The following is a 27,978-nucleotide window of genomic DNA, read 5'->3' on the forward strand; positions in this document are numbered from 1 at the left end:
GACAAGTCTAGAAGAATCAGCAGCCCCGACCCGCCTCGATCCAGCTGCCTGCGGAGATCATCTGTTAGGGCGACCAGAGCCGTCTCGGTCCCATGACCAGCGCGGAAGCCGGACTGGAATGGATCCAGAGCCGATGTTTCATCCAGAAACCTACCAAGCTGTTCAGCAACCGCTCTCTCAATCACCTTACCCAGGAATGGAAGATTCGAAACCGGGCGGTAATTGGATAGATCTAAGGGATCTAATGATGTTTTCTTTAAGAGCGGGCGCACCACTGCCTCCTTCAGTTCCCCTGGGAATGTCCCGGTGCCAAGGGACAGATTGATGATATCCCCCAGGGGGCCCCGCACCTCGTCTGGACACGCTCTAATCAGCCAGGACGGACACGGGTCGAGAGGACAGGTGGTGGGCTTTCCAGCTCGGAGAAGTCTGTCCACATCGGCTGGGGATATCCAGTCAAAGTGGTCTAATACTGAACCTGAGGACAGTCGAGGAGCCTCCAGTTCCTTTATTGTATCCAAATTGGCAGGGAGGTCATGGCGGAGCAACAAGACCTTCTCCGCAAAAAAGCTCGCAAATGCCTCACAGCTGTGTGTCAAATTGTTATTTAAATTTGGCTGTCCTTCGAGGGACGTTAAAGACCGAATTATACTAAATAATTGCGCCGGGCGAGAGCTAGCGGATGCAATGGAGGCCGAGAAGTAAGACTTCTTAGCGTCTTTCACTGCCATCTCATAGGTTTTCATAAAAACCCTATAAGATGTTCTTGAGGCTCCGTCACGGGCACCCCGCCATACTCGCTCTAGCCGTCTGAGGTCCCGCTTCATTTTCCGGAGCTCCTCGGTAAACCAGGGAGCCCGGTTTCTGCGGGGTCGCAGAGGGCGCTTAGGTGCGATCTCATTGATGGCTGCCAGGAGCTGGGTATTCCAGCCCTCAACAAGCTCAGTCAATGAGTCGCCATGGGGAGAAAGGTCCCGCAAGGCTTGACGGAATCTATCAGGGTCCATCAGCCTCTGCGGGCGAGCCCAAATTGGCTCGCCACCCAAGCAGGGTGGGGGTGGAACGTCAATCCTGGCTTTCAGGGTATAGTGATCAGACCATGGCACCTTCATCGAAGGAAACATGATCACATCTATACCGATGCCAAAGATCAAATCCAGCGTGTGGCCTGCTTGATGTGTGGGGCCCGAAACAAACTGGGAGAGCCCTAGTGTCGCCATGGAAGACACCAGGTCCAGAGCCTGCGAGGAGGGAGTGGCATCAGCATGGATGTTGAAGTCCCCCAATACCAATAGGTTAGGGAACTCCAAGGCCCAGCCGGCCACCGCCTCCAGCAGACCTGACAGGGTGGCTGCTGGTGCGCTAGGTGGCCGGTACACCAACCAGACAGCCAAGCTCACCTCGGAGCCCCACACTAGGCCAACACATTCAATGCCGGGGATCGATGGCGATGGTAGAGCCCTGAAAGAACAATCTTCCCGGATTAATAACGCCACCCCTCCCCCCCGGCCCACAGTCCGCGACTGGTGGAGGACGGAGAAACCCGGGGGCGCCATCTCTCGTAAGGTAACAGTATCCCCTTCGCGCACCCAGGTCTCAGTCACACATGCCAGGTCAACCCCCTGCGAGGTGAAGAAATCTCGCAGGGTGGCGGTTTTTGTTGTTGATAAGCAGTAGTCCCGTGCACAGCGGAAGGATGAGGAGTACGTGCTACATACTCTAAATTGCTTTATTTACACTTCAAAGCTGATATGTTACAGAAAAACATATTGCCTCTGCCAGAGCAGAGAAAAGCATCCTCTCTCCTCTAAAGCACACACTGAACTGCAAAGAACAGTGAAAAACAGGAAACCAGTGTACGTCACATCCAGTCTCCCTTTCCCGTGGGAAAACCCAACAGTACGCTGACTGTAGAATGTAAACATTGTCTTGTGACAAGCAGTTCGCTGCACAGTGAAGAGAGCAGAAACCAACATCCTCCCCCTTTCTGTGAACATCACTGGGCAGCGTGTTCGTACAATATCAGTACAAACCCAACTTCTGCACATAGGTACAGTGTTGATCCCTTGATACAATCTTGGACAATACATCAGCAGGAATTTCATTACCTGGCATATAGGACACCGTTACGAGTCCCTTCTGAATACGTTCCCTAGCATGTTGCAACTTCAATTGCAAGTGCTTCGTGCTTTGCTTACAACCTTCAGAATTCAGCAAAGCCAAACATGCTTTGTTGTCCTGGTAAACCTGGATTGGACATTTGACAGGAATTTTCATGTCTTTGCACAATTGTAACAACCATTCACAATCTTTAAGTGAATAAGACAGTGCATTCAGTTCAGCTTCACAAGTACTTAAGCTAACTGTTGTTTGCTTCTTGCATGACCAATCAAATAGACCCTGATTGTACATGTAGCAAACTCCAGACGTACTTTTCCTGTCTGTAGTGTCACTTCCAAAACTTGCATCTGCAAATATTTCAAGACCACCAGACTTCTGATTGTTAAATCTCAGTCTGTAATGCATAGTGCCTTTCAAATACCGCGCTATGCGTTTCAGAGCTTTCCAATCCTTAACAGTAGGATTGTTGACTTGTCTGCTTAGCAAATTACAGCTAACAGCAATGTCTGGTCTTGAACATCTGGCAATGAAATTTAGCTTGCCTAGCATACTTCTGTACAGTGTAGTGTCAGAAAATGCTTCTTCAGTGTCATCTACCTGATAACCTGTTATCATCGGTGTGTCTACAGGGTTAGCATCCATCAGGTTCAGTTTGCTTAACACATCAGCAATTTTCCGTGACTGGTGTACTAGAATGTTACCATCTTGATCTCTCTCTATTTCCAGAGATAGGTAGTTGTTTACCTCACCAAGATCTTTCATGTCAAAGTGCTCTTTCAGTTGAGCTAGGGCATTATTGTACATTGTGACATCCTTCCAAAAGAATAAAAGATCATCAACATAAAACAAACAATAGTTTCTTTTGCCCCTCCTCTTTGACAAATACACATGGATCAGCTTTCCCTTGTTTAAAACCTAGAGAAAACAATACTTCAGTGAGTTTTGTGTGCCAACACCTTGCACTTTGTTTGAGACCATAAAGGGACTTCTTCAGAGCACAAACAAATCCCTGTTTTACCTGTACGCCATCAGGTGGAAGCATATAAAGTGATTCATCTAGAGATCCGTACAGAAAAGCTGTATTCACATCATGGTGACTAATGTGTAGATTTTCCTCTGCAGCTAGCTTGAGCATAAGCCTAATGCTCTCATACCTCACTGTGGGTGAGTAGGTCTCGTGATAGTCTTCACCTGGTACCTGTGCAAAACCTCTGGCTACCAATCTGGCTTTGTGTCTGACTATCTTGCCATTTTGATCAGTCTTCGCTTTGAAGACCCATTTGCTTCCAAGCAATTTCATTCCTGGTACTACTGGAACTAGCTCCCATGTTTTGTTCCTTTCCAAGGAATCAAGCTCAGCCTTCATTGCATTTAACCATGGCTCAGCTTCCTTTGAATCCAAATCCTGGATTTCTTGGAAACTTGAAGGTTCAAATACCTTCTTGGAGCTTTTAACAGCTGTTACTGCTATCTTAGCAAACTCATCAGCAAATCTCTTTGGAGGTCTGCCTTTTGTGGCTCTTTGTGACCTGCGAATTAGCCGTAGATCTTCAACACTCTCCTCCTCCTTCTTGGGAGAAAAGTGACCTATTGTGAACAATGGTTCTTCCAATTCCTGATCAGAGCTTTCAGAGGGTCGCATAGAGGCTTTCGCACTCTTGAAATCCTCTGAATCACCCGATTCAGTTTCAGACTCAGAATCAGAACTTTCATCAGTGGGTGTGGGTTGTTGTGGTTGCTTTTGACTATCCTCAGTCTCATCACTGTCATCAGGATAACATTGGAAAATTCCCACATTCTCCCCCCACTTGGCATTGTACTCAACACTTCTTGTGAGCTTAATTGCCTTTGAGTCAGTCATCATTATTCTGTAAGAACCTTTCTGATAACCTAGAAAGATACCATGCAATCCACGCTTGTCTAACTTGGAGTTTTGTGGTGAGTGAACCCACATGTCAGAACCAAAAATTTTCATGTGTTTGATGTATGGCTTCTTGCCAAACATCTTCTCATAGGGGGTACAACCAATCGCTGAAGATAACCTGCGATTATAACTGTAAGTGAAACATGAGAGAGCTTCGGCCCAATAACTCTCTGGAAGATTAGCATCATGCAGCAAGGTTTTTAACCCTTGAAGCAATGTCTGATTTGCTCATTCCGCAAGTCCATTCTGCCATGGCGAGCGAGGACTAGACAAATCGTGTTGAATTCCTTTCTCAGTCAGAAATGCTTCAAACTGCTGAGAAGTGAATTCTCCCCCGCGATCACTGAAAAGAGTCTTTACCTTCTTACCATGCACATTTTCCAACCAAGCACAGAATTCCTTGAACCTAGGAAAAGCCTCTGATTTCTGCTTGAGATTGTACACATGAATATACCTGGAAAATGCATCAATGAGAACCATGAAGTACCTGTTTCCTCCCAAAGAGGGCGCTAGTGATCCAACCAAATCAGCATGAACAATTTGGTATGGTTCTGTAGCTTGCCTACTAGACACCTTACCTTTTGCAGCCATTTTCACCTTGTTTGCTGCGCATGCCTTGCACTTCATGTGGTACCTGCAGGGTTTAATAGTCATACCTTCAACCAAGGCAGGCATCTTAGATACTGCCTCAAAATGCAAATGACCAAATTTTCTATGAAAATCGTGAATACATTCTGCATGCAAACTTTTGTTAGAACCTGCAATGCAACAAGTGTCATCCTGCACAACATCATCATAATACAAAACATACAAACGATCAACATATTCAGCATACAATACATAATCATTTTTCTTTGTGATGATGCACCTTTTGTTCTTAAAGGAAACGTCAATATTCCGCTCATTCAGCTGTCCAACGCTGAGCAGATTATGTTTGGCATCCGGCACATAAAGCACATTCTGTATCGATAAGTCCAAACTGTGAAAAACAACAGTTCCGTAGCCTTTACTGGGGATTGTGTGGTCATCCGCCTGGTGAATCGCACCTTCCTGCGGTGTAAAAGACACAAACAGTCGCTTATCGTTGCACATGTGATGCGTCGCTGCTGAATCAACCACGAAGAAAGATCTAGACGTCTTCTGGACCTCTGCATCTTTTGGAGTGAAGCGTGAGACCATTGCCTTGTGCTGCGTTGTCCTGGACACTGGACCTTTGCCTCTGCCTCGGCCTTTTCCACGCGATGAGCTTTCGCTGCGCTGCTCTGTCTTGGCCCTGGGATATTTGCATTCCCTCTTCATATGGCCTAGACGTCCACACGAGTAGCATTTCACTGCCTTCAAAGCTTTGGCGCCATCTGGTGGTTCCACTGCACTATGGGATGACGACTGTGAAGTCTCCCACTTGCCCATGCAGCTAGCACCCCGCCGGTCTGCTTGATTCTGAATCATGGCAGTATCACTGGCTACTGTGAGTTGAGCATTTGGCTGATCAGTGGTATCAAATTCCCCACTTGCCTCAGCCAGCCTTCTGCAGCTAGCCATCATGACTCTGGCATTAGCCTTCTGCATCATCTCTGCTGCTTTAAATCATGCTGCTTTATACAAGCTGCGTCTGTGCTGCTTCATTCCAAAGGCAAGTTCAAAACAGCCTCTAAAGTGCTTTCTCTATGCTGCCATAAATAGTGCTGCGTCACTATTTTCTGCAGCTGCTTTCCTCCAAGAGCACTTTTAAAAGTTACTTTCGATTTCCCCAGCCCGGCAAAACTGCCTTAAAAGTTCAAAGTCCAGCCATAAAGCCATTAATTAGAAGCTGGCAGGCTGCCCGGTGCAGTAGCACATACCTCATCAATCATCTTGACGCGCAGAGCAGATTCCGTTCCGATCTGTCCCCCTGCATTCCGATCCTTTGCCGGCACTCCGATTCGACTTCTGGAGCCCATTCTTAAGATGACTGCGTTTTTCTGGGCCCATAACCAAATGTTGTTGATAAGCAGTAGTCCCGTGCACAGCGGAAGGATGAGGAGTACGTGCTACATACTCTAAATTGCTTTATTTACACTTCAAAGCTGATATGTTACAGAAAAACATATTGCCTCTGCCAGAGCAGAGAAAAGCATCCTCTCTCCTCTAAAGCACACACTGAACTGCAAAGAACAGTGAAAAACAGGAAACCAGTGTACGTCACATCCAGTCTCCCTTTCCCGTGGGAAAACCCAACAGTACACTGACTGTAGAATGTAAACATTGTCTTGTGACAAGCAGTTCGCTGCACAGTGAAGAGAGCAGAAACCAACAGTTTTGTTGCCTATAGACCTGGCATTGCACAACACCAGTGACGGAGGTGAGTAATCCTTGCTCACCCTACCCTCGTCTCTCGGGATGGGGCGCAGATTGGAAGGGGTACAAGCATATCCGTATCTTGATCCCCTTCGCCTATGACATCTGCCCCCACCGCCACACCTCCCTCGCCCCTCCACAGTAGGAATCCCAAGCCTCAGGCTCACCTCCATTTACAGAATATAAAAGCAAACAAACAAAACCAATTACACGAAAACAAAACCAATCCCCACCCCACTCCACAACCACGCCACCCCAACCCAAAATAAACCAAAACAAAATAAAAATACATGGATAAAAACCACTGCTTATGGTGGTACAACAAAGCAAAAAATAAAATAAAAACAGTTTAAAACATATAAAAACACTTCAAACAACCGCTGCCGCAGCACCAGTGTCCCCAAAGGTGCGGCAGTGGTGAGCGTAGGCCCCGCCCCCTGGTCTGATGGAGAGTGGGCCTGCAGGGGGAAGAGCCCTCCCCACAAACGCACGGCAAAGCGTTTTATTTTATTTTATTTTATTGTGTGGATAGGACTGGGATGCCGAGCTGGAGGTTAAGTCCCACTCTGGGCTTTAACTTCTTGCACAGGGGGAAGGTTCGATAGAGGAGGAAAGCAGATTCCCCGTTAAGCAAAAACGTTCCATCGGAGGTTGTGCGCGGTACGTATGCGCGTCGTGCCGCACAGCACCCTCCGAGGGACTGGGGGGTGGCATAGTTAGGCTGCGCCGCAGAGAGGAGGTACTTGATTAAAAACAGCGATTGTGTGGTGAGTTCCCGCCCCCCACCAGGATAAATAAAGACATGAGACACCATAATTTAAGGTTAAATGGGCGAATTAGGCCACAACTTTATTGAATTCAGGAATGAGCGGCATTGGCTTAGGCATTGGTCCTAACGACTATCCGGCTCCAGCCCATTTGCTGGAGACACGGGGAAGGGTTAACACTATATCGGGGAGTCTCCTGCCGAGGCACGTTGTCTAGGAGCTCCCCGGGTCACCGTTGCCTAGCGACAATGAACACAGCCCTTTAACACTGAAAAATTCCGCAGCCTCAAGAGCAAAACCTGCAGGCATTCCCCACGTACCCCTTATGAACGTTAATTATTCCCCTGGTTTTCTCGCCGGTTAAGCTTAAAAGGGAGGGGTAGTAAAGTTACTTCCCACGTGGAATGCCTATAGTAAAATGGCGGCCGCCTGGAAGGGCACGTGGGCGGATGAAATGGCGGCGGGGCGTGCTGGTTGCCCGGCAACGGCGCAGCTGCTTCCGAGGCTTTCCAAGTCTAAACTTCAGCGCGAAAATAAAACAGCCTGTAGAGGAAGCGATGCTCTGTGGAAGCCACTCACCCCCTCAAGAATGCTGCTGAAATGATTATTTAACAAGAAATTCTGCCCCTCACCCCGGCAAGAAAATGAAACACAACCGGCACAAAACGCAGCCTGCTCTCCTCCCGCAGCTGCCCTTCCGCCTAATTGCACCACGCTCCCCTGCACAAACCCCTAGCTAAAACCTGAAGCCAACAGCAAAACCTGATTGGATGGGTGCGCTGCGTCCTCCGTGGAAATAACGAAGAGGAGCCAAACGTTCTTCCTCGAGCTCCTTGCAGAACAGGCAGTCAACAGCCGAGGGCAAGCAAGGGATCACAGCAGAAAAAGCTCCACAAAGCTGAATAAATTCCTCTGAAGAGGCCATGCAGCAGCAGGCACGAGAAGCTCCTGAGGGCAGGGAACTTGCACCGAAACACACAGAGCTCCCTGTAAAACTGTAGACGTGAAAGAGATGCTGGAAGGAAAGCACACCAACACACACACAGTGATTTTAGCTCAATTACAGCTCCGGTGTTAAACTGCAGCAGCTGGAATGGAGCGCAAAGGGGGAAACCCCCCAGAAGGAGAAAAGCCCCAAATTGGTTTCAGCTCCAAAACTAGAGATAACAACTCCTGAACATCAAGCAGTTTAGAAATCAAGCAACACCAGCAGCGAATGCTGGAAATTCTCTGTAAAAGAAAGGGAGCTTTTTCTGTGAAGCTACAGCATATTCCACGAGGTGCCCTGCAGCTCAAGAACAAAGGCAACAAAGCAGCAAGGCAGGAACGCTCCAGGCAATGCAGATAAGATCTCCGACAAACAGGAACAGCTGATATGCGGGAAACAAACGTGGGGGCTAGCCGGCTAAAAGAGGGCGAGCCCCCTCTGCGCCAGCCCTAAATAGGGCAGATACGGCCGGGATTCCCCTGCTCTCGCCAGCCCCCCCCCTCACGTGGGGCGTGGGCGTGAAGCCTGCAACCCCACCTCCTGGGCAGGCCGGAAGTAGCTTAATTACTACGTAGCCCGCCAGCTTAAGGGCAAGCGGCAGCTTCTCCCTCTGCTACTACGCATGCTCGGCGGAGAGGGCGCGTGAGAGCTCATCAACATCTAGGGGGAGCTAGACCTGGAAAAGAGGCTGGTTAGCCTTTGGCCCCGCTTGCAACTCTATTTCAACTCCTTCGCCGCCCCCCAGTATCAATGCAGGAGCCTTGATCTTCCAGTCCCTGCGGATTCTGGCTCTGAACTCGGGGTAAGTGAGAGGCGGGGAAAGAGGGAAGGCGAAGGAGGAGGAGGAGGCGCCTTCTTCCACCCTGCCTGCTCTCCTTCTGTGCTTTGGCAATGACAGCGGCGGCGACAAAAATGGGGGAGGGTCCTCTCTGCGGTCCGGTGGGGTGGGGGAGGTGAAAGGCTGCCCGCGCGCCCGAGGCGCCTCACGTGACTCTCCGAGGGGGGCGGGAGTCGAGCAATGGGGGTCCCGAGGCGAGGTGGTCGGCGGAAGGCGCCCCCGCCGAGAGCCGGGCGCGCTGCGCAGGTGAAGTAGCGCTTGCGGGGCTTACCTTGCCCGGTTGGGTAGGTAAGGCGCCTGGCTACGTGCGCTGGCGCAGCCGTTGCTGGGGAGGCTCGCGCTCAAATCCCAGCTGTGGTAATTAGGCCATCCTCGCAGGGGTGTCGCGAGGACCCAAAATAAAATACAATTAGGGTCGGCGAGACATGCACCCCGCCTATGCGTGTGCATAAATACACACAGACACGCAACGATTAAATTCATTTCTTCTAGATATTTGGTCTGAGCTTTGCAAGGGGTTATTCCTTGCCTCTCACCAATTCCCAAACTGCAGTAAGCACCCAGACTGACGTTGAGCTCAGTTTGGGGTGGAAGTGGTCAAGGGTTGGCACTTCGTCCGGAAGCAAACCACGGGGTGCATTTTCCCCCATACGAAGGAGGGCTCTGCTTGCATGCCGTTCAAAGAGGTTGATGAAGGGGTTAACGGTTTCTAACAGATGTCATGCCAGCCTGTGACTTTGCCCCCGGTTATCAGAAGTTTGACAATTTTGTTAGATTAAATAGATATAAGAAAAGTTATTATAATAGGGCTTACACTAATGTAACTAGGTGTTACATTGTAATATAACTAATGTCACAGAAGAGCAACTAGTATACTATATCCTTAATTCCTCTCTGTATACAGTATTATAAAAAGTGGGTTCAGCTGATAAAGTAGCTGATATTGTGTGGAATGGCTGTCATGGCTATTTACTTTTAATTTCGTAAGATACAGCTCAGCACAAAATTGTATATGCATTATTTATTTGCAAACTATTATATTCACGGATGACAGTGTGTGCTATATATTCAATGATCAAAAAACTTGCTAGTTTTAAAATACAAGTTAAGGCTTTCTGATGTTGATTCAAACTCCACAAACTCAGGACATTTGAAGTTAAGGCTGATGAAACCTTAAGAAATATACCCTGTGATCAGCAAGGAGGTTGTACATTGTCACAGATTGTGCTTACTGGCAACTTTGCCTCCATGCACCCCCACTTTTCCTTGGTCTTTCAGGCCCAATCCTGCAAGGGAGGATGGAGTGCCTGGGCCAGCAAAAATACCCAACATTGTACTGGTTTTGTATTACCGTATTACTCAGTTTATGAAAAGAAAATATATTGAAATAATGGGTTCTCCTAAATAGAGAAGTAATGGTTTCATAACTGTTAATTGTTGTAGTAGCCCTGTGGTATTTTCAATGTGGGGAATGATTCTGCAAAAGCAAAACACAAACAAGCTAGTAGCTGTGTAGAAATAAGCAAATGAATAGGTTTTACCCTCTGTGTTCAGGGTGGTAATATCCTCTCTTGCTCAGTAATCTTGCTGCCTGGCAGACTGACTCCCTGAGACCTTAAAAGTTAACTTTCTGTTTACTTCGCTCCTGCCTTTCTTCCAATATGAGGAGAACACTAGGTGGTAGGCAGGTAGGGGTGGGTTTAAGTATGGGGTGTGTATCGAGATTGTGTGTGGAATTCTGTGTCTGTTTCTGTGGTGGTGCTTTAAGTGTGAAGCAAAGGATATGTGGGGGCAGTTTCAGTGTGGGGTGGAGTGTGTGGAAGTGGGTTCACTGTGGGATAGGGCAGGCTTATGCACGCTCCACCAATGCATGTGATGACGTGGAACATAAGCCCTGTGCCTGTACTTGTTTACCATGGACTTTAATGAGAGAGGAAATCTTAATAACTTTTGAGTAGCTTTTCAGAACTTCACCAAGCCAGTGGAAGTGAGGGCTCCACAAGAAGCCTGAATGAAATAGATCAGCAAGTTTCATCAAAACTGGAAAGAATCATTATTTATTATATTTCTTAGTTGACCTTTAAAATAAAGTCTCAGGGCAGATTACAAAAATGTAAAAACTCTGTATTGAAATCAGTTATACAGTATGTGGTCTTAATAGCAGAAGGCCACAACTCAGTGCCTTGCATGCAAAAGGCCCCAGGTACAGTCCTTTACGGCATCTCCAGTTAGGACTGGGAGAGACTGAAATACTGGAGAGTCCCTGTCAGTCAGTGCAGACAATAATGAGTTGAATAGACCAGTGGGTTTGGCTCAGTATAAGGCAACTTCCTATGTTCCTAAAGAGCAGGGGACAGGGCAAAGTGTAAATTTTCAGCACTTCTCGACTTACTCTGTTATCTGTGGCAACCTTTTTCAGGTCAGTTAGAAATTTGGCACTTTCATAGACCTCTTCAGCCTAGACAACGTAAGCCAAGTTATTAGCTCAACAGACGGCATTTTTATAAGCTATAGAATTTTGAGGCTTACAATGAAAGAACCTCCTGTGCTTTTATAATATATGTTAATATACTGTAGAACATTGTCTATTTGATTAATGTTGAGGATAAATTGGATTGGATTGATTTTCTTCTTAAACAAGATATCTTTATGAACCTTGTCTTGATCAACCCTATTTTCCAATAATAATAACACAACTTAAACTATTGGAAACTGATACTCAGAGAGAAAATTGTATTTCTAATGTGAAATTACACTAAGGAGAAAAGGTGTGGCACTGTTCTTTTATTTTAAGTACCTCATTTTCTAGTAATGGAACTGTGTAGGAGTTTTGTGACCTTCCTGAAAATGGGTGTAGGGGCTAGAGTTTGAACATGAAATGTGTAATTGTGCACTGAACATGCACATCAAGTTTCATTCCTTGCCTCTGTTATGCTTGAAAGCTTGGAATGTTTACACAGGTAGAGAACATTCTCTCCCTGCCCCCCCACTTAACCAGGTTTCTCTTGGGTTTTGGTAAACAATAGGTGGACTTGCCAGTGATAAATTGCTTGTGTCTTGTGCTTCTCTGTGTCTTGTGTCTTTGTGACAAGCTATCTCATGTCCTGGATGATAATTGACTATATTTAGAAGTCAGCCTAACATTTGTGAAGCTTCTTATTCTGCACGGAGAATTTATTGTTCCCTCTCATTCTTATCTCAACATTCCGTCCATCAAGTTTCATCCCTACAGTTTTTCTTTTTCTTTCACCTCACAGTTTATTTGTTATAGCTTTAGCAAGGAACGTATTTTTTCAAAAAGCAAAAACATAACCAGCATAATACTAATACAAAATTAAATGCTACACAACACAATAAAAGAACAGTAATGTTAAAAAAAGTATTGTTAACTCCTGAGTTATTTGTTGCCAAATAGATAAATCCAATAACAACTGTAGAATGTTTATTATACAGAAAAATTGAATGAAGATTCATTGTTGTATCTACATTTTAACTGAAAATCAAAATTCTGTACCAAGCTGACATAAGGGTATTCTTCCTTAGGTTAGAATGGCTGATGTCATTGGGTGACTGAAGTAATGCTGTAATCCAGGGATGGACAAGCTTTTTTCACCCCATGGATTACCGGTATACTCCCTTCTGAGGAACCCTTCTGAGAGCCACGCCTAAGTGGTGGCTGATTGCAAGAGGCAAACGGTGGGGGAAAATATGTAAACTTATTTAGAAGCTAGCTTGTGGGCCAAAGGCCTGCCTAAAGAAAACAAGACAAGGGAGAGGCCAGAGTGGACTCATCCATAGGCCAGAGGAACAGCTTTTGGGATATTGTTTCCCACCAGAAATGTTACCCTTGCCAGGAGACAAAGAAAGAACATCATGGTAAGGGGGACCCAGATCTGGCCCTTGCTTTCTTTTTCTAGCCTTAACCTTTTTTATTTCATGTTTTTGTCTCTTATGTGTTGAGTCTGCAGGAAGGGACTGCTTAGAAAGGTGCTTTAGGGTGCTTTACAAATGTTAAATAGTTTTTAAAAAATTGTTTGCAACATTTCAAACCCTAACATTATGCTTTTTAAATCATTGGCAGCTAGAAGCCGCCTACGTGTGCCTTGAACTACAATGACATCATGGCAAGATTTCGCAGGAGAACGTGCATCATTCTGGTGCTCTTTATTTTATTCATATGCTCCATAATGATGGCCTTGAAAACTTTGAGACCTGAAAGAGCTGGGTTTGGAGATCCATTTGGCCTTGGCCTGTTACCAGATTTTCAGCAACGAACAACGCATTTAAGAAATAAGTTCAACGTGCAGAGCGGAGCTAAGGAAGAAAGTTTCACGCACGCAAAAAATGTTCACCCTTTAACAATGAACTTAAAAAAACCCACCGTTTCTGTAAGGAAACTAGAAGAACATCTGCCTTCCCCAAATTACAACTTTCATGTGTTTTACTACAGCTGGTATGGGACACCGCAGTTTGATGGAAAATATATTCACTGGAACCACCCATTGTTAACACATTGGGATCCCAAAATTGCAAGTGATTATCCAAAAGGAAGGCACAGTCCTCCGGAGGATATTGGCTCCAGCTTCTATCCTGAACTTGGACCTTACAGCTCCAAAGACCCTTCTGTCATAGAAGAGCACATGAAGCAGATGAGCTCAGCTTCCATTGGTAAATGGTATTTTATTTTTCTGTATGGCATTAAGCGTTTTGAATTCAGAGCTTTGGTGTGATAAGTCACTTTCCCCCTTCTTTGAACTGAAACTGAACTGTGAGAAAGTCTTACATAATTTCCCCATTATTAACTGTTTTCACCATGGGATATGACAATTAGGATGAATCACAAATGTCTTTTTCAGGGATTGAGTAAAAATATATTGAAACCAGCAACTTGGAAGGTAACTACGTGGACTATCGCCTTCTACTAGACTTGTGACCTGTTCTGTTTAGCTAAACTATGGCTGCTTGTACACCTGTAATAATAATAATAATTTATTATTTATATCCCACCCATCTGGCTGAGTTTCCCCAGCGGCTCCCAATCAAGTGTTTAAAACAATACAGCATTAAATATTAAAAACTTCCCTGAACAGGGCTGCCTTAAGATGTCTTCTGAATGTCAGTTAGTTGTTTATCTCTTTGACATCTGATGGGAGGGCGTTCCACAGGGCGGGCACCACTACCGAGAAGGCCCTCTGTCTGGTTCCCTGTAGCCTCACTTCTCGCAATGAGGGAACCACCAGAAGGCCCTCGGCACTGGATGTCAGTGTCCAGGCTGAACGATGGGGGTGGAGATGCTCCTTCAGGTATACAGGACCGAGGCCGTTTAGAGCTTTAAAGGTCAGCACCAACACTTTGAATTGTGCTCGAAAACGTACTGGGAGCCAATGCAGATCTCTCAGAACCGGTGTTATGTGGTCCCGGCGGCCACTCCCTGTCACCAGTCTAGCTGCCGCATTCTGGATTAATTGCTGTACTGAAATTTACTCACTGATCGTGGATTTTGTGAGTTGACAAAGGAGGATCCATAAGCACAGTTTGAAGCTGGCTTTTCAGCTGCAGTTTGCACTAACTGGTTTCTTACTGCATCCCAGCTTGGGCGTCCTGGTTTGTTCAGTCACTCCCTTGGAAGGCCACCTGATTATAGAGGCAGAAGGGCTGAGCAGCTGAAAAATGAAACCACTTCAACCGTGTATTCAGTGGCTAATGCTGGTACTTTTGCAGAGCTCAACTTCTGTCCTCTGTCTGCTTGGCCACACCCCATCCACTGTTCACCTCCCCACACATTTTTAATGATGCTTACTTAATTCATCTTAAAACACAATTTTAAGGCTGTTTAACAGATACAGTTGCACTTCCCCTATTCCTGCAAACAGACAATTTTTTACACTTTGCTTTGCCTTGCCTCTCATTCTCAAAAAAAAAATTAAATATGACCTATGCATCTCCTCTCCATCAGCATTCCCTTGATTTCTGTTCTTAGAGACAGATACAAACAGAGGTGATTGTTGCATGATTCATACCTTACTGGCCAAGAAATGAGTTGGAACTGTATACAGTGGTACCTCTGGTTATGAACTTAATCCATTCTGGAGGTCCATTTGTAACCCGAAACAGCTCATAACATGAGGCGCACTTTCAGTAATGGAGCCTCCTGCTGCTTCCGCGTTGCCAGCACGCAACTTCCGCTCGCAGCCCGAGGCAAAGGTCGCAACCGGGAACATCTACTTCTGGGTTAGCGGAGCTCATAACCTGCAGCGTTCGCAAGGGGGACGGTACGTAACACAAGGTTCCACTGTAAAAGGAACCATATTGTCCCCACAGGCTGGTTTCCTCTGTCTCTTAAGGTTCTATTCCAACCATTAGGCATGAAAAGGGTATAGACCTACCCTGTTCTACCACCTGATAGTGTAAGGATTATTTTTTGCCTATTCTTAAAAATTAGTCAAACAATAAAGCTAGTACAGTAGTGATTTAATTGATGACTTGGAGATACTTGAAGATAGCTAAAGAAACTCAATTTTATTGGCTTATGTGTTGAAATGTTTGATACTGAAATCTCAAAGTAGTTGTACATGCTTTGTTTGCTAACTGCTTTTTAAAAAAGACATCCAATACAAATTGGTTAAACATCACCATAGGTAAAATGTATATTTTGTTCCTTAGGGGTATTGGCCCTTTCTTGGTACCCACCTGGAATGGGTGATGAAAATGGAGAGCCTGTTGATGCCCTAGTACCAACCATTTTGGATATTGCACACAAGTACAAATTAAAGGTACACTATTTGAAGTTTTAGACTTGTCAAAGTTGTAGATATGATGGACTGATTGTTCTAAAGTTAGACTCTCGGCACAGTTGTCCTATCGGAGTTTGAGGAGTTGAGTTAATTGCATGTAATTTCATTGCGGCTAAGGTGCTGCTGCCCAAACTCCCTCCCCACCAATGAACCAATCAAAAATTGTTGATGGTCTTGACAGACCACTTAACGATTTTTTTCCCTGAGTGTTATAGCAATTGTGGAATGTGCTGTGCTGGATGCTGTATGATTTTTTAATCGTGTTTTTATTGCTCCTTTTATTTCTTGTATTGTATTATATTACAATTGGGATATAAGGAGGAAAAGAAGCAATAAAATACAATGGAAAATAAATATGAATATTTAATGTGGACATTCCACAGACCACATAAACAAAGCTTGCAGGCCACTAGTGGTTCACAGACCACAGCTTGAGAATGTTTTGTGAAGTGCTACATTGATAGAACTAGGAAACAGCCTAGTGTTGTGTATCCAGTTTAGCTACAGTATCTTACACTATTGTAGCTAAAGAGCAACTTTCTGTGTATACATGGCCACTCTGAAGTACCACTGAATTCATAGGCTACAATGCATGCCCATTAACTTGTGAGTCACTTCCACTGAATCCAGAGCACAGATTGCATACAATGGTGCACTGGGTGCTTCTGGAAACACTCATAGGATTGTACTTTTAGTGCCTGGCAAATGAGGTGCAGCCATTTTTCTGTATATTTCTTGCTAGGCTTACAATACCACAAAAGCAACTCTTTAGTTGGTACTTCTACCTCAGAAATGGGGAACTTTTAGCCTTCCAGATGTTGCTGAATTACAGCCATTGGCCAGGATGATTAGAGTTATTGTTTTTGTTTGTTTGCTTGCTTTGTTTGCTACTATACTGTGTATTTTTGTTACAGATAGGTAGCCGTGTTGGTCTGCCATAGTCAAAACAAAACAAATTCCTTCCAGTAGCACCTTAAAGACCAACTAAGTCAGTTCTTGGTATGAGCTTTCGTGTGCATGCACACTTCTTCAGATACACTTCTTCGTATCTGAAGAAGTGTGCATGCACACGAAAGCTCATACCAAGAACTGACTTAGTTGGTCTTTAAGGTGCTACTGGAAGGAATTTGTTTTGTTTTGTGTATTTTTGTGGTTTTTTTATTGTGATCTTCAGATGAAAGGTGGTATAGAAATTTAATAAATAATAGCAACATTTGGAGGGTCAAAGGTTCCCCACACCTGTTAGAAATGCAATTTATATTAATCACAGTTACATTTTTGTTGTGGTTGTTGTGTAGGAGTATATTTGAGTTACTTTGCATGCACTTCTATTGGCTTTACATTATTCTGTTGAATTGTGAATTATAATAGAGTGCTATGTTGCACTAACACTTGGAACATGTTGCTCCTTGTTTAAGTTCATAACTCTCCTGGGGTGAATTGCTTGGAGTTTTTATTCTTGCTCGCATTGCCCTTGCTAGGTTTCTGTCTCATGATGCACTTTAAAGTAAAACAGCATCTGAAACAAATACAGTTCCCAAAGGGTTTGCGCAGGCTGTACATTTTATCTCCTTACTTCATAATCTTGTATACAAATCTTGACCAAATTCCGATCGCCTATTCTTAATTCATTTGGTTTCCAAATGAATACCACAACCTAGTGATAGGACTGAAAGTTATATTTATCACAGTTTGTCTAAAGTGACTTTATCATAACTGGTATCTCTGTAAGTGCCAGCTAATTGCATTGTCATGCATAATTGTGTTATATGTGGTTCAGCTGTTTCGAAGAACTACCTCTGGAGTGGGTGGTAAGATGTAAACTGGTGGCTTGTGCAAGCTTTTGATGCAAACAGCCTTCAGTGGTTTCCTGCAGTCTTCTGATCCTCAGGGGGTTCTATACTGGGGAGGAGAAGGCAGGAAAACCTTACAGCTTCTGCTTGTGCAACTATGGCTCAAACTCAGAATATTTAGACTCAAAATGGAGATTTCAAGAATAACTTCTGCAAACCTTGGTATTCCCCTAAGCCTGCTGATACCTCCCTTCTGTTTATAGACAGTAATGTTTTGACTGGTGATTTTGACTCACCTTTGAACTTCATAAATAGAAGTGTTTGACCTTCACTATGTTGAGATTATTCAGTTATTTAAAAACACCTATCTAATATTTCATTTTTTTAGGTCACTTTCCATATTGAGCCATACAAAGATAGAGATGATCGCAGTATGTACAGCAACATCAAGTATATCATAGACAAGTAAGCACTTCCTCAAGTATTTGAATGTTGATGTTACAACTTAACTCTGCCCAGTGTTTTTCATGTGATTTTTTTTCGTTGTGCAGTACACTATCAATTAACGTTCTTAATCCACACAAATAGCTCTGCTTCTTTTTCAAATCCCCTGAATTTTTTCTGCCTGTTCAAGTCAGAGAGATTTGGTTCAATTGCCAGTTTTCTCATATTTATTGCTGTGTCTTAAGGCTGTTTTTCAAACTTCCTGCCTTGCTAGACCCTAAGTTAGCCTTTACTAGCTGAAGTATCATGAAATATGAAATTAGAAGCAGAGCAATAGAATATTTTTTTTCTTCATAGTGTGGAAATGACTAATTTAAATAAAATTAATTGTGCATAACTACATTGGCAAGTGTACATCCTTTACTATATCTAATGATGGTGATGACACATTTGAATGGAAATAAATTTGGGAAGAGCAAACAACACTGCTTAATACCCAATGATACAAAAATGAATGTTATTTATTTTATATTGGTTACTTTCTTTCCTTTCTAGATATGGAGCCCATCCAGCCTTTTACAGACATAAAGTCAGCACAGGTAGAACCCTTCCCATGTTTTATGTCTACGATTCTTATATAACAATCCCTGAAATGTGGGCAAATCTGCTTACTGTCTCTGGATCCCAGAGTATACGCAATACACCCTATGATAGCTTATTCATTGCCCTGCTTGTGGAAGAAAAACACAAGCATGAAATCCATAGAAGTGGCTTTGACGGAATTTATACATATTTTGCCACCAACGGCTTCTCCTACGGCTCAAGCCATCACAACTGGCCAAGTTTGAAAGCCTTTTGTGATACGAAAAACTTGCTGTTTATTCCAAGCGTGGGCCCAGGCTATGTAGACACCAGCATTCGACCATGGAACAGCCACAACACACGGAACCGCGTCAATGGCAAATACTATGAGACTGCGTTCAGCGCTGCGCTTCTGGTACGCCCTGAAATAATCTCTATCACCTCTTTCAATGAATGGCATGAAGGAACTCAGATTGAAAAGGCCATTCCAAAGAGGACTGGAAAGGCAGTTTACCTCGACTATCAGCCACATAAGCCAAATATTTATCTGGAGCTCACTCGTAAGTGGTCTGAAAAGTACAGCAAAGAAAAAGAGCAGTGGCTTACATGAGGTGCATTTCCACTTGGCAGTTCCACGATGGGCCCATCGCTGTGTCTCGCTGATAAATCAAGAACGTTTTAATTTGTGAGGATATCGTCTGCACTATTGCTATAGCTTTCCGAAGAGAAAATGTTCACTTTTAGAGTAATGATAACAATGGCAAGCAATATTAGCCCCTCGGTTTCTTATAATACATTGATAGTGCTAAATACTGTCCCTTTTAATGTTCTGTATATTACCAGTACACTGTCTAGAATATTTGATTTATAACACTAGTAGAATGATACAGAGCTTATTCCAGCTAAAACAGTTACTTAGGGTCTCTGTACCCAGCTGGACTTCTGAGCTTTCCCCTTTTCTGAAGAATTCCCTCAAAGTGAGAAAACCTCAGAAACAACTTCCCGTGCAAGGTGAAGAGGTGTGCAAAAACAAAACAAATCCTAGCACTCAAATGGAAACCACTGTGGTGCATTTAAATGTGCTCCTTAGGTAAGGCCCTTTAAAGAACCATGAACAAAACCTTTTACAACAGTTTCTTAAATATTAATTTGTATATGTGAAGCATCTTTTCCAGTGGGAAAGTAGAGAACTCACCAAGGAACCTTCCAGAACAAGAATTACTTTTTAAAAAATGTATTGGAGCTGCAGAAGAACATTGCCTGATTTTCCTATGCTACTCCCATTCATTGCAATTCAAACCACAGGAATTGGTGGTAGGTGCCCGTGATGTATATTATATGTTTTGTAGAAAAATAAACATGTTCTCCTTATTTTTTGCACTTATTTTGGTAGAAATAATGAGTGAACTAAAATTATCATGATAATCATAATTAGTAATTGTTTCAGTTAGGTTTTTTAAAGGCACATTTACTCATTTTGTTTGGCATTTCCGCATGAGCAGAACACTCAGTTTGCTTTGCTTTAGATCCTAAATACAGGAATCATTTTCAAAGAAGAAAAATGTTTTTGAGTGCTTAGAATGTTTAGCAGGATTTAACTTTTTAGAGTACAGACTCAGAAAACAATAATTTGGAATAGTATAAATTGTCGGTTGTGAGCATTTGTAGGAGCTTTAAAAATGTCCTTTTAAAAGAATTGTATTTCCCCAGTGTGGTGTTAATATCTATTCCACGTGAAATTGGAGACACCCAACTTTGCATAGCAAAGTCTATGTTCTTCCAAACACACTGCCAGCTGCAGTCTGGGTTGAGCGGACTATAACACGAGAGCACCTGTGCTTTGAATCATTTCTCACTAATGGGCTACTGGATGTTGTGATTTTCAGTGAGTGCCTTATTATCTCCAAATTGAAAGTGCCTCTCTAATGTGCTCCCTAGACACTTATCCAAAGCTAATATAGCAAACACACAAGCTGGATTCATTGTCTTATTTTATGAGTTTGGTTCTGCAGTTTGTTTGTTTGTTTGTTTTTTTGTTTTTTAAAAAAACTATATTATGCTGCAGGCGAAAGGATTTGCCCTTCCCTTTTTTGCCCAGGGGTGGGCAACCCCATCCCTATGGTGTTATTGGAAGTTGAGCTTAACAAACCAAATTATTTTCTGTTTTTAATTTGTTTTTATTCTGAAGCAAATTCTGAGCCCAGCTTGCAGCTACTGTGCTTCCAGTAACATGGAGTGTGACAAAGCTCAAGCAATTTCCTCCACAAGCCCCTGTAGCTTGGTCCACTATGTAATTTGGTGGTTGCAACATAGGAAGGCTTCCTGTATGTTTTCCTTCTTTCCTAGCATCTTGCTAAGAAATGTAATTATTTCAAGAAGCCCAAGTCCTTTGAACAGCCATTGTGTGCCCAGGAAACATCCTACAGTTTCAAAAGGAGTAGCCTACTGAAGACCTCTGTACTGTTGTTGTTGTAGCTGCCAGGCCAAGTAAGTGGGAAGGAAGGAGAAGCTGGAAAACAACTTGTAGAGGTATAATCCAAACCAGTTCTGTGAGGCCCATCCCTTTTTAAGCTACTGATAAATGGTTTTTGCAGTTCATGCAGATGAGATCCAGATGTTTATTTCCCCCTCCTAAAAAACACCCATTGTTAGTGACTTTGCAAATACTGACAATTTCAAGGCTTTTTGATATAGATGATGATAGATAGATAGATAGATAGATAGATAGATAGATAGATAGATAGATAGCAAGCAGATTGAACCAAGGACACCAGCCAAACTGAAATGGATTGTTTATTGCCACTTTTGTAACAATTTGCACAAAATTAAATTAAAAATCTTCTGGTACATGCACTTCTCTGCCTTTCAGGTCATGGAAACTGATTTTTTGGCAGACCTTCACTGCAGGGCTATGAATGGGTATCCATACACTGATGGTATAGCTAGAATGTGAAGATTAATTACTTAAGTTCTGTTCATTCATCCATCCACCCAATTTATAAGAGTAGCTAATACGATGGAAAATACTGTGAGCTGCACTTTATCCATCCCAAATAGGCCGTAGTTTAGAGCTAAGGCACACACATCCACTTGGGTGCATTGTGCTTCCCATATGTCAATATTAACTTTTAAAATTTGTTGTGAAACTCAGTGTTCATCAGTGAAAGAGCTTTACTAACACTGGCTTCGCCTTTCGGGATGAATTGATGGCTGTTTGTTAATCGTGGCACTTACTAATTACTATTTGAATTAGTTGTATGAAGTCCCATATAGTAACAAAATGAAACAAAATCAAGCTCAAAAATAAGACAGTAACTTGGAACTTGTCCCAAATTCTGTGCATGGCAACTCATTAATTGAATTTGATTTTCTTACAGCACAATCCTGTCCTTGTTTACTCAGCAGTAAATCCCACTGAGTTCAGTGGAGCTGAATAGGCATGCACAGAATTTTGATGTTGATGCCTTCAAAATTCCTAGAATCATTATATGTCCTTAAACCTGGGGCTGGGGAACCTATAGCCTTCTAGATATTGTTCAGCCTGAACCCTTGTCAGCCCTAGTCGGTATGGCCAGCAGTCCAAAGTTGATGTGGTATTGTTGTCCCCTTCTTTGCCTTAAACACACAGCGCTTATGGTGTATTTAAAGTAATGCTTTCAAATTCTCATGATCAGTTAAAATTTAGGAGTAATAATGGTTTGAAACCAGTTTTGCTACTACTGCTTAGGCACTTTAGACATCTAATCAATTTTGTTTAAAAACAATATTGCGTTTCTTAAAAGAAAATCGCAACAGAAGCTTTTAAATATTTTCCTCCATTTATTTCATTATAATTCTGCTAAGGGCTGTGATCCAAAGCAACAGATGTAGTGCTGCATACACAGCTGCAACTTGTAGTCTATAGCTCTGCTCAAATAACTGCATTTAAGGTGAAAACTGGCTTGTCTTTACAGCAGTGGGAGCAGTTCAGGATCTGATGGAGCTTCCAGCTTAAGTGTGCACACTTCTCCCCAGGATACCCTAATAGCTTCACTATTTTCCCACCTAGAGCTTCAGGGCATCTGCAAAATGGTCCCGGTGTCAGCTAGAGAATTTTTTGGCAATCATTTTCCTTTCCAAATTTGAAATTTTGAAAGGAGGCAACTTTGAAGTATTTTGTTCATTTGAAGTAGATTTTTTTCAGACATAGTTCTTCTCTCTGCTGTTGCTGCTTAGCAGATGGTTTCTACTTGCTTTTGCAATTCTAGTCGCAATGAGATTTCTTCACCTTATCTCATAGAATGTTATATTCACCTAGCATATACATAATATGAAGAGTTGAATGCGGATCTAGTCTGACACTTGCTTTCACTGCTAAATATGTAGTTGGGGTGCATAGAGTGTTTGGAAATTGTAACCGGGGATTGGGGGGGGACAGGGCAGAGGAGGGAGATCTGACATTTGGGTAGAGGGCATGTAGGATACGTGATGGGAAGTAACTCGCAAGGAGTATCCTTACATAATACAATTTGGTCCATTGGCTACATAGTGAATACCACTGAGAAGTGAGAGCTTTTATTCTCAGAAGTACAGCAAGGCTTGGAAAGCACATAAAGGAAGCTTGTACTCAAGACATTTTCATATACTTAGGTTCAGGTCACTTGTATAGTTCCACTTGGATTTGCAATGAGTTGGGCAGCCAACTGTTGCAAGTCCAGTCAAATAAGTTTGAATCACACTTCTTCAGTAATCTTTTAAAACCCTGTACCAGGGTTTTTAAGATAATAATACTGTCTGCAGACTAAGGAACAGACCTCACTGCATGATTCATACCATAGTAAGCCACTGTCACATGGTAGCTATGAGGAAGGAAAATCTGAATTCCAGAGTGGTTGATTTAGAGCTTAAAGGGCTCATCTGCAGGGCTACAGGTTTTTACAAATCGCAACCTAGCTTGCAAATTCCATTCTCTTCTGTCCGAATTAAGTGTGTTCTCAACGGTTGTTTCAATTATACGATAATAAGGTCTGCTTTATGAGAAATGAAATTATTCTAATTTACTTTTAAATAAATAGTTGTAAGGCTTTTAATGTGCACAGTGTTGGTATGAATACACGAATGAGACATTAGACAGCGTTTTGTACACACCTATATTGAAAATATGAAACATACTCTGTATGCTATGAAAAAAGAACACTGCAGGAACACTGTTCTTGGAGTAAGAGTTCATGTGATTTGTATTTTCTGAAATGTTCATTCTGCCTCTTATTTGCCAGGGATTTCTTTGAACTTCAGTGGAAAGCATACTGAATAGCTTAATAGATACTTTCTTTGGTGAAACATTTGTTAATATATGCTGAAGCTGTTTTTGAAGCCCAGCTCACATTTCAAAAAACTGAACCATCAAAAGCTATGTAAGGACACAATCCTACAGCTTATTAAGGGCTGAGGAGTCACCTGAAGTGATGTAAGTGCCATTCATGGTACTTATGCTCCCAGAGGACCCCTGATACACCTGTGGAAAACTCTGTGGGCATAGAATTTATGCTGGTTCTCTGGCATCAAGCAGAGAGGTGTGGGACACTGGGTCAGGATGTGGTGCGGCAGCTAGGAGTCCACAGGACACTCCTTCCCAGACAGGTTCCCCAGAGGAGTCTTTAATTATACCAGTCCTGGAGCTGGTGTAGTTAATCATTCCCATTGAAAGGGTTGGGGGGAAAGGTAGAGAAAAGCTTGCCAGCCACCTCCTGTCCTGACTTCAGCAAGTTGATGGGGCTTAGGAAGTGGTTGGAGCTTCCCCAAAGAATCTTCACCGCCACACACATGCACAACCATTACCATAGGATTTTTCTGCCCATGTGTTGTAATTGGTACATTAATGCTTGAGTGAAAAGTGTGGTATGTTTTGTGATAGGTTTCTCTTACCCTTTCCCCTTTGTTTTAGCTAAGTAAGGCACAATTGCCTCTTTTGTTTTTCTGGAGAAATGTGTTGGAAGAACCCTCCACGTAAAAATAATATTGTGCATACATACTGTAAGCATTAGGTTGATTAATTGTGAATGTGTTCCGGCTTAAGCAAATTGTGTTAATTTTCCCACTGTATGCCTTAATGAGCCAATTGAACAACCCATACTTTCTTTCTGGGACTAATTTAGATCACTCCCTCCTGCTCTAGAGGGAAGAGTTTGTATGGAAGAGATTGATGCTTGGTAGGTTGCTCAAGAACCAGTCAGTGAAATATGTGTAGCATAGGCTATGGCTTGCATTGGAGTCCAAATTACATTGTCTAAGCCATGATATTTGGATCCAAAGTTTTTCTTAGTGCAGAACAATCCTTACGTGTTATGCTTCCATGAGCACCACCAACTTTAACAACAATTTGACATCCACCTTGAATTAAATTTGTTGTACTGAATGCTGCAATTCTTTCTCAGCTCAATTGGTGAGTTGGGATTTTGTGGAAGATCATTTTCCTGGGTTTGAATGTTGCAGATAATTTCTAGTGTTCATGCCCGCTGATGGATATCCGTCAACTGTGTTTTCCTTTTCTGTCAGTTGGGATGAAGATATTATATGCAAGAGCATTGCAAAAGTCCCAAGTGAGCTAGAAATTATGCCCTTAGCTCAAAAAGTCCTCTTCTTTCTTCTGTCATATCATTCCTTCTCTTGTCTACCTTCCCTGCCAACTGTATAACTTTGAAGTTATTCCTGTGCAATTTAATTTTAAAGTTAACAAATTTGGTTCATGCTCCTTTGTGCGGGAAAGTCACTGTAACTCAGCAACAGGTATATGAATATGTGGGTTTGTTTTGAAAGTTTATAGCAGTGGGGTTGAGAGGAGAGCTAAGCAAGATAATGCTAGACCATTTCTTTCTTTTAAAATAATAGCTGGAGCTGCAATAGTTGGGAATTTTCAAGCATATGACATTCTTTAATTGTTCAACATAAAGCACCACCCATTTTTTTAAAAGTACAATGAGCATACTTGTATGATCCAGCTGCTGCAGAACTGTATCTCTTTATATTGCAGGTGGAGAGTAAGTTACCTGCAGTAAACAAATCTTTTGCACATTCAAAAATAGAATTTAGGGAGAGTTCTGGTTTTGGTATGTACAGGGAGGTTGTGGTGTGTTTATGTGGAGACATATTCAAAAATTCAGTTTCCAACTAGCAGTCTCCAGTGGTAACGGTCCAGCAACAAATACACCACACATGGAGTTTCTCTCTTAGTTTAATACGTAATTTGAATCACTATGAATTGCTTGACTATTTTTCCAGTATTTTTCCAAAATATGAACAATCATTATGAACTGTATTTATGTACTGTTATGTTTGCAAATGTTTCTTGACTGTTAGAGGCTTTTATGGAGAATAAGTGCCTTTTTAAAGTACTGTATGCATTTTACTAGATATTGACCCTTAGTGCTGTTAAGCATTGTTTAATTTTTCGATGGGCATCCAATGCACTTCTGAGTAAAAAGCCCACACAGTTGCATGTCAGTTACAAATGGTGCATGCATGTTCACAATGACACGTTCATACTTTCATTTAAACGCCTTCCTCTGCAGAAAGGGTACGGTATACATGCGCCCCTGGGGAAAGATTTGAGTTCCTACTTCAACTTAACATTATACATTATTCACAATAGATGTGGCATGCTTTTATTTTGTATTTGAGTTCCTGTACCTGACTACAAAAAGTAAAGCACAAGAAACAGTCACAACGGAGTTTAATCTTCCGAGTTGCCTGCTTTATTGACTTGCTTTGTAGCATTCGCTTACACTGAAATCCATTTTCTATAGCTACTCTTCAGTTTATGTGCCCTAAAAAACAAAGGCAATGGGGTATAACAGCAACATTTCTTATTTCCAAGATTTATAGTTTAGCTGAATACATTTCAATATATACATCTTTGAAAGCTCATTGGGGAACCAATGGATGATGTGAAATAAAACATTTCCCTTAAGCTTTGGGTTTTTTAAAAGCTTCTCCCCTGTATCTTCCCACTCTGCTACAGATTTTCTTCTACATGGACTTTATGTCCAGTAACAGCTGGCTGAAATTACTTCACATTTCTTAAACTGCAGCTTTAAATATACCTACTGGAGAGAAAGCCCCATTGAAGAAAGTGAGACTTGTTTTTTTATAAACACACATTGAATGTATTGTCAATCTGTTATTAAAGGTTTAAATATGTGCAATTAATGCTTGTGAAGCTTGATAAAACAGAGTTGGCAAACTTGCGAAAGGCAGAAATAGGTATGAAAATGTGAGGTATGATTTGAGCCTGAGGATTAGAATTTTCTAGCTTCTTCCAATCTATAAAATAGTGCAGACTCTAATATCTTAGTATCTTTTCCTGATAAAACTCCTTAATTATACTACACCCACAATGGGAGCTAAAGGTGAATGAGCCCTGTTCTGCATTATACAGAAAATATCCCCTAAGGGCCGCTTCAGATGTTGCACACTCTACCCACAATATGATAGTACTGCCAAATGTTGGTCAATCATGGCTAAAAAGGAATGTATATACAATTGAATAATTGGCATATAACCAAATAATTACATCATTTATCTGTAGAAGTATTTTCTGCATAGGAAATATCTGAGGTATATCTGCTTGGAATGCAATAATATGGTGTTCAACTTTTAAAACCAGATCATTGGGATCTGCTAGCCTCATTTAACTACCTGAATCTTGTCCAGATCCTTTAGTGAGCTTTTGTGAAGGCTTGAAGTTAAGAGCCTCAAGAATCTAAGTTGGTTGACATTATTTTAACTTTGTAGGTTCATGAATTCCTATGGTAGAGTGGAAGTTCACTCTCTTGTAGACCTATATATCTTACAAGCTACTGAAATAAACTATAGGCTCCAAAACTTTAACCAAGGGCAATTCAAAGTGTCGCCTTCTAACTTCCTATAAAAAGAAGATTGTCTTCCTCTTTGATTCAGTTTGTTAATATGTAATCTATAAGTGTTTTTAAACCCAGAGGGAGAACAAAATAATTATTTTCCCCTTGTGTTTTCATACAATTTAGAAGCATAAACTACTTGCATCCTTAGTTAAAATAATACTTGCTTTAAAAAATGTAATTATGCAAGGTGTGTACATTTCTTTCTGTGGCACATTATCACTGTTAAACTGTTAATGTATTTTTGATGTACTTTACTTTGTGCACCACTGAGCACCACTGATTATGTACAGTGTTTTGGTGTGTAAAACATATATAAGTCTAAAATACTATGCATGTCTCAGGAAATGTAATTTACAGAAAATGCACTTCAAAAATCGTAAAATCCTGTTAAATAGTATGTAATATAATGAACACTTGAACTAAGGACTGCAAACAATTCTAGGCTATGTGTTTTAACAAATAAAATTTTCATTACCATGTTTCTGTTATTGCA

At 42.3% G+C, this 27,978-nt stretch overlaps 1 protein-coding gene and 1 long non-coding RNA gene across 3 annotated transcripts in view; one reads left to right on the forward strand and one right to left on the reverse strand.

Annotated features, from left to right (window-relative positions):
* Nucleotides 1–27,978, reverse strand: part of LOC309339437 — a 657,715-nt gene that overhangs the window by 395,441 nt on the left and 234,296 nt on the right. The gene's annotated exons all lie outside the window — the stretch shown is intronic.
* On the forward strand, nt 8,725–27,964 carry MANEA (mannosidase endo-alpha). 2 transcript variants are annotated; one of them, XM_081856466.1, is made up of 5 exons: nt 8,725–8,939; nt 13,061–13,643; nt 15,639–15,748; nt 17,951–18,027; nt 18,562–27,964. In XM_081856466.1, exons 2-5 carry the CDS (start codon nt 13,097–13,099, stop codon nt 19,196–19,198), a joined length of 1,371 nt encoding a protein of 456 aa, XP_081712592.1. In that variant the 5' UTR covers nt 8,725–8,939; nt 13,061–13,096; the 3' UTR covers nt 19,199–27,964. The 2 variants fall into 2 exon arrangements, with proteins under 2 accessions (XP_081712592.1, XP_081712591.1); XM_081856465.1 differs by having other exon boundaries at nt 8,726–8,939; nt 13,057–13,643.

This window comes from Podarcis erhardii (genome assembly GCF_964252035.2).
Source record: "Podarcis erhardii genome assembly, chromosome: 3".
In the NCBI taxonomy this organism is placed as follows: Eukaryota; Metazoa; Chordata; class Lepidosauria; order Squamata; family Lacertidae; genus Podarcis; species Podarcis erhardii.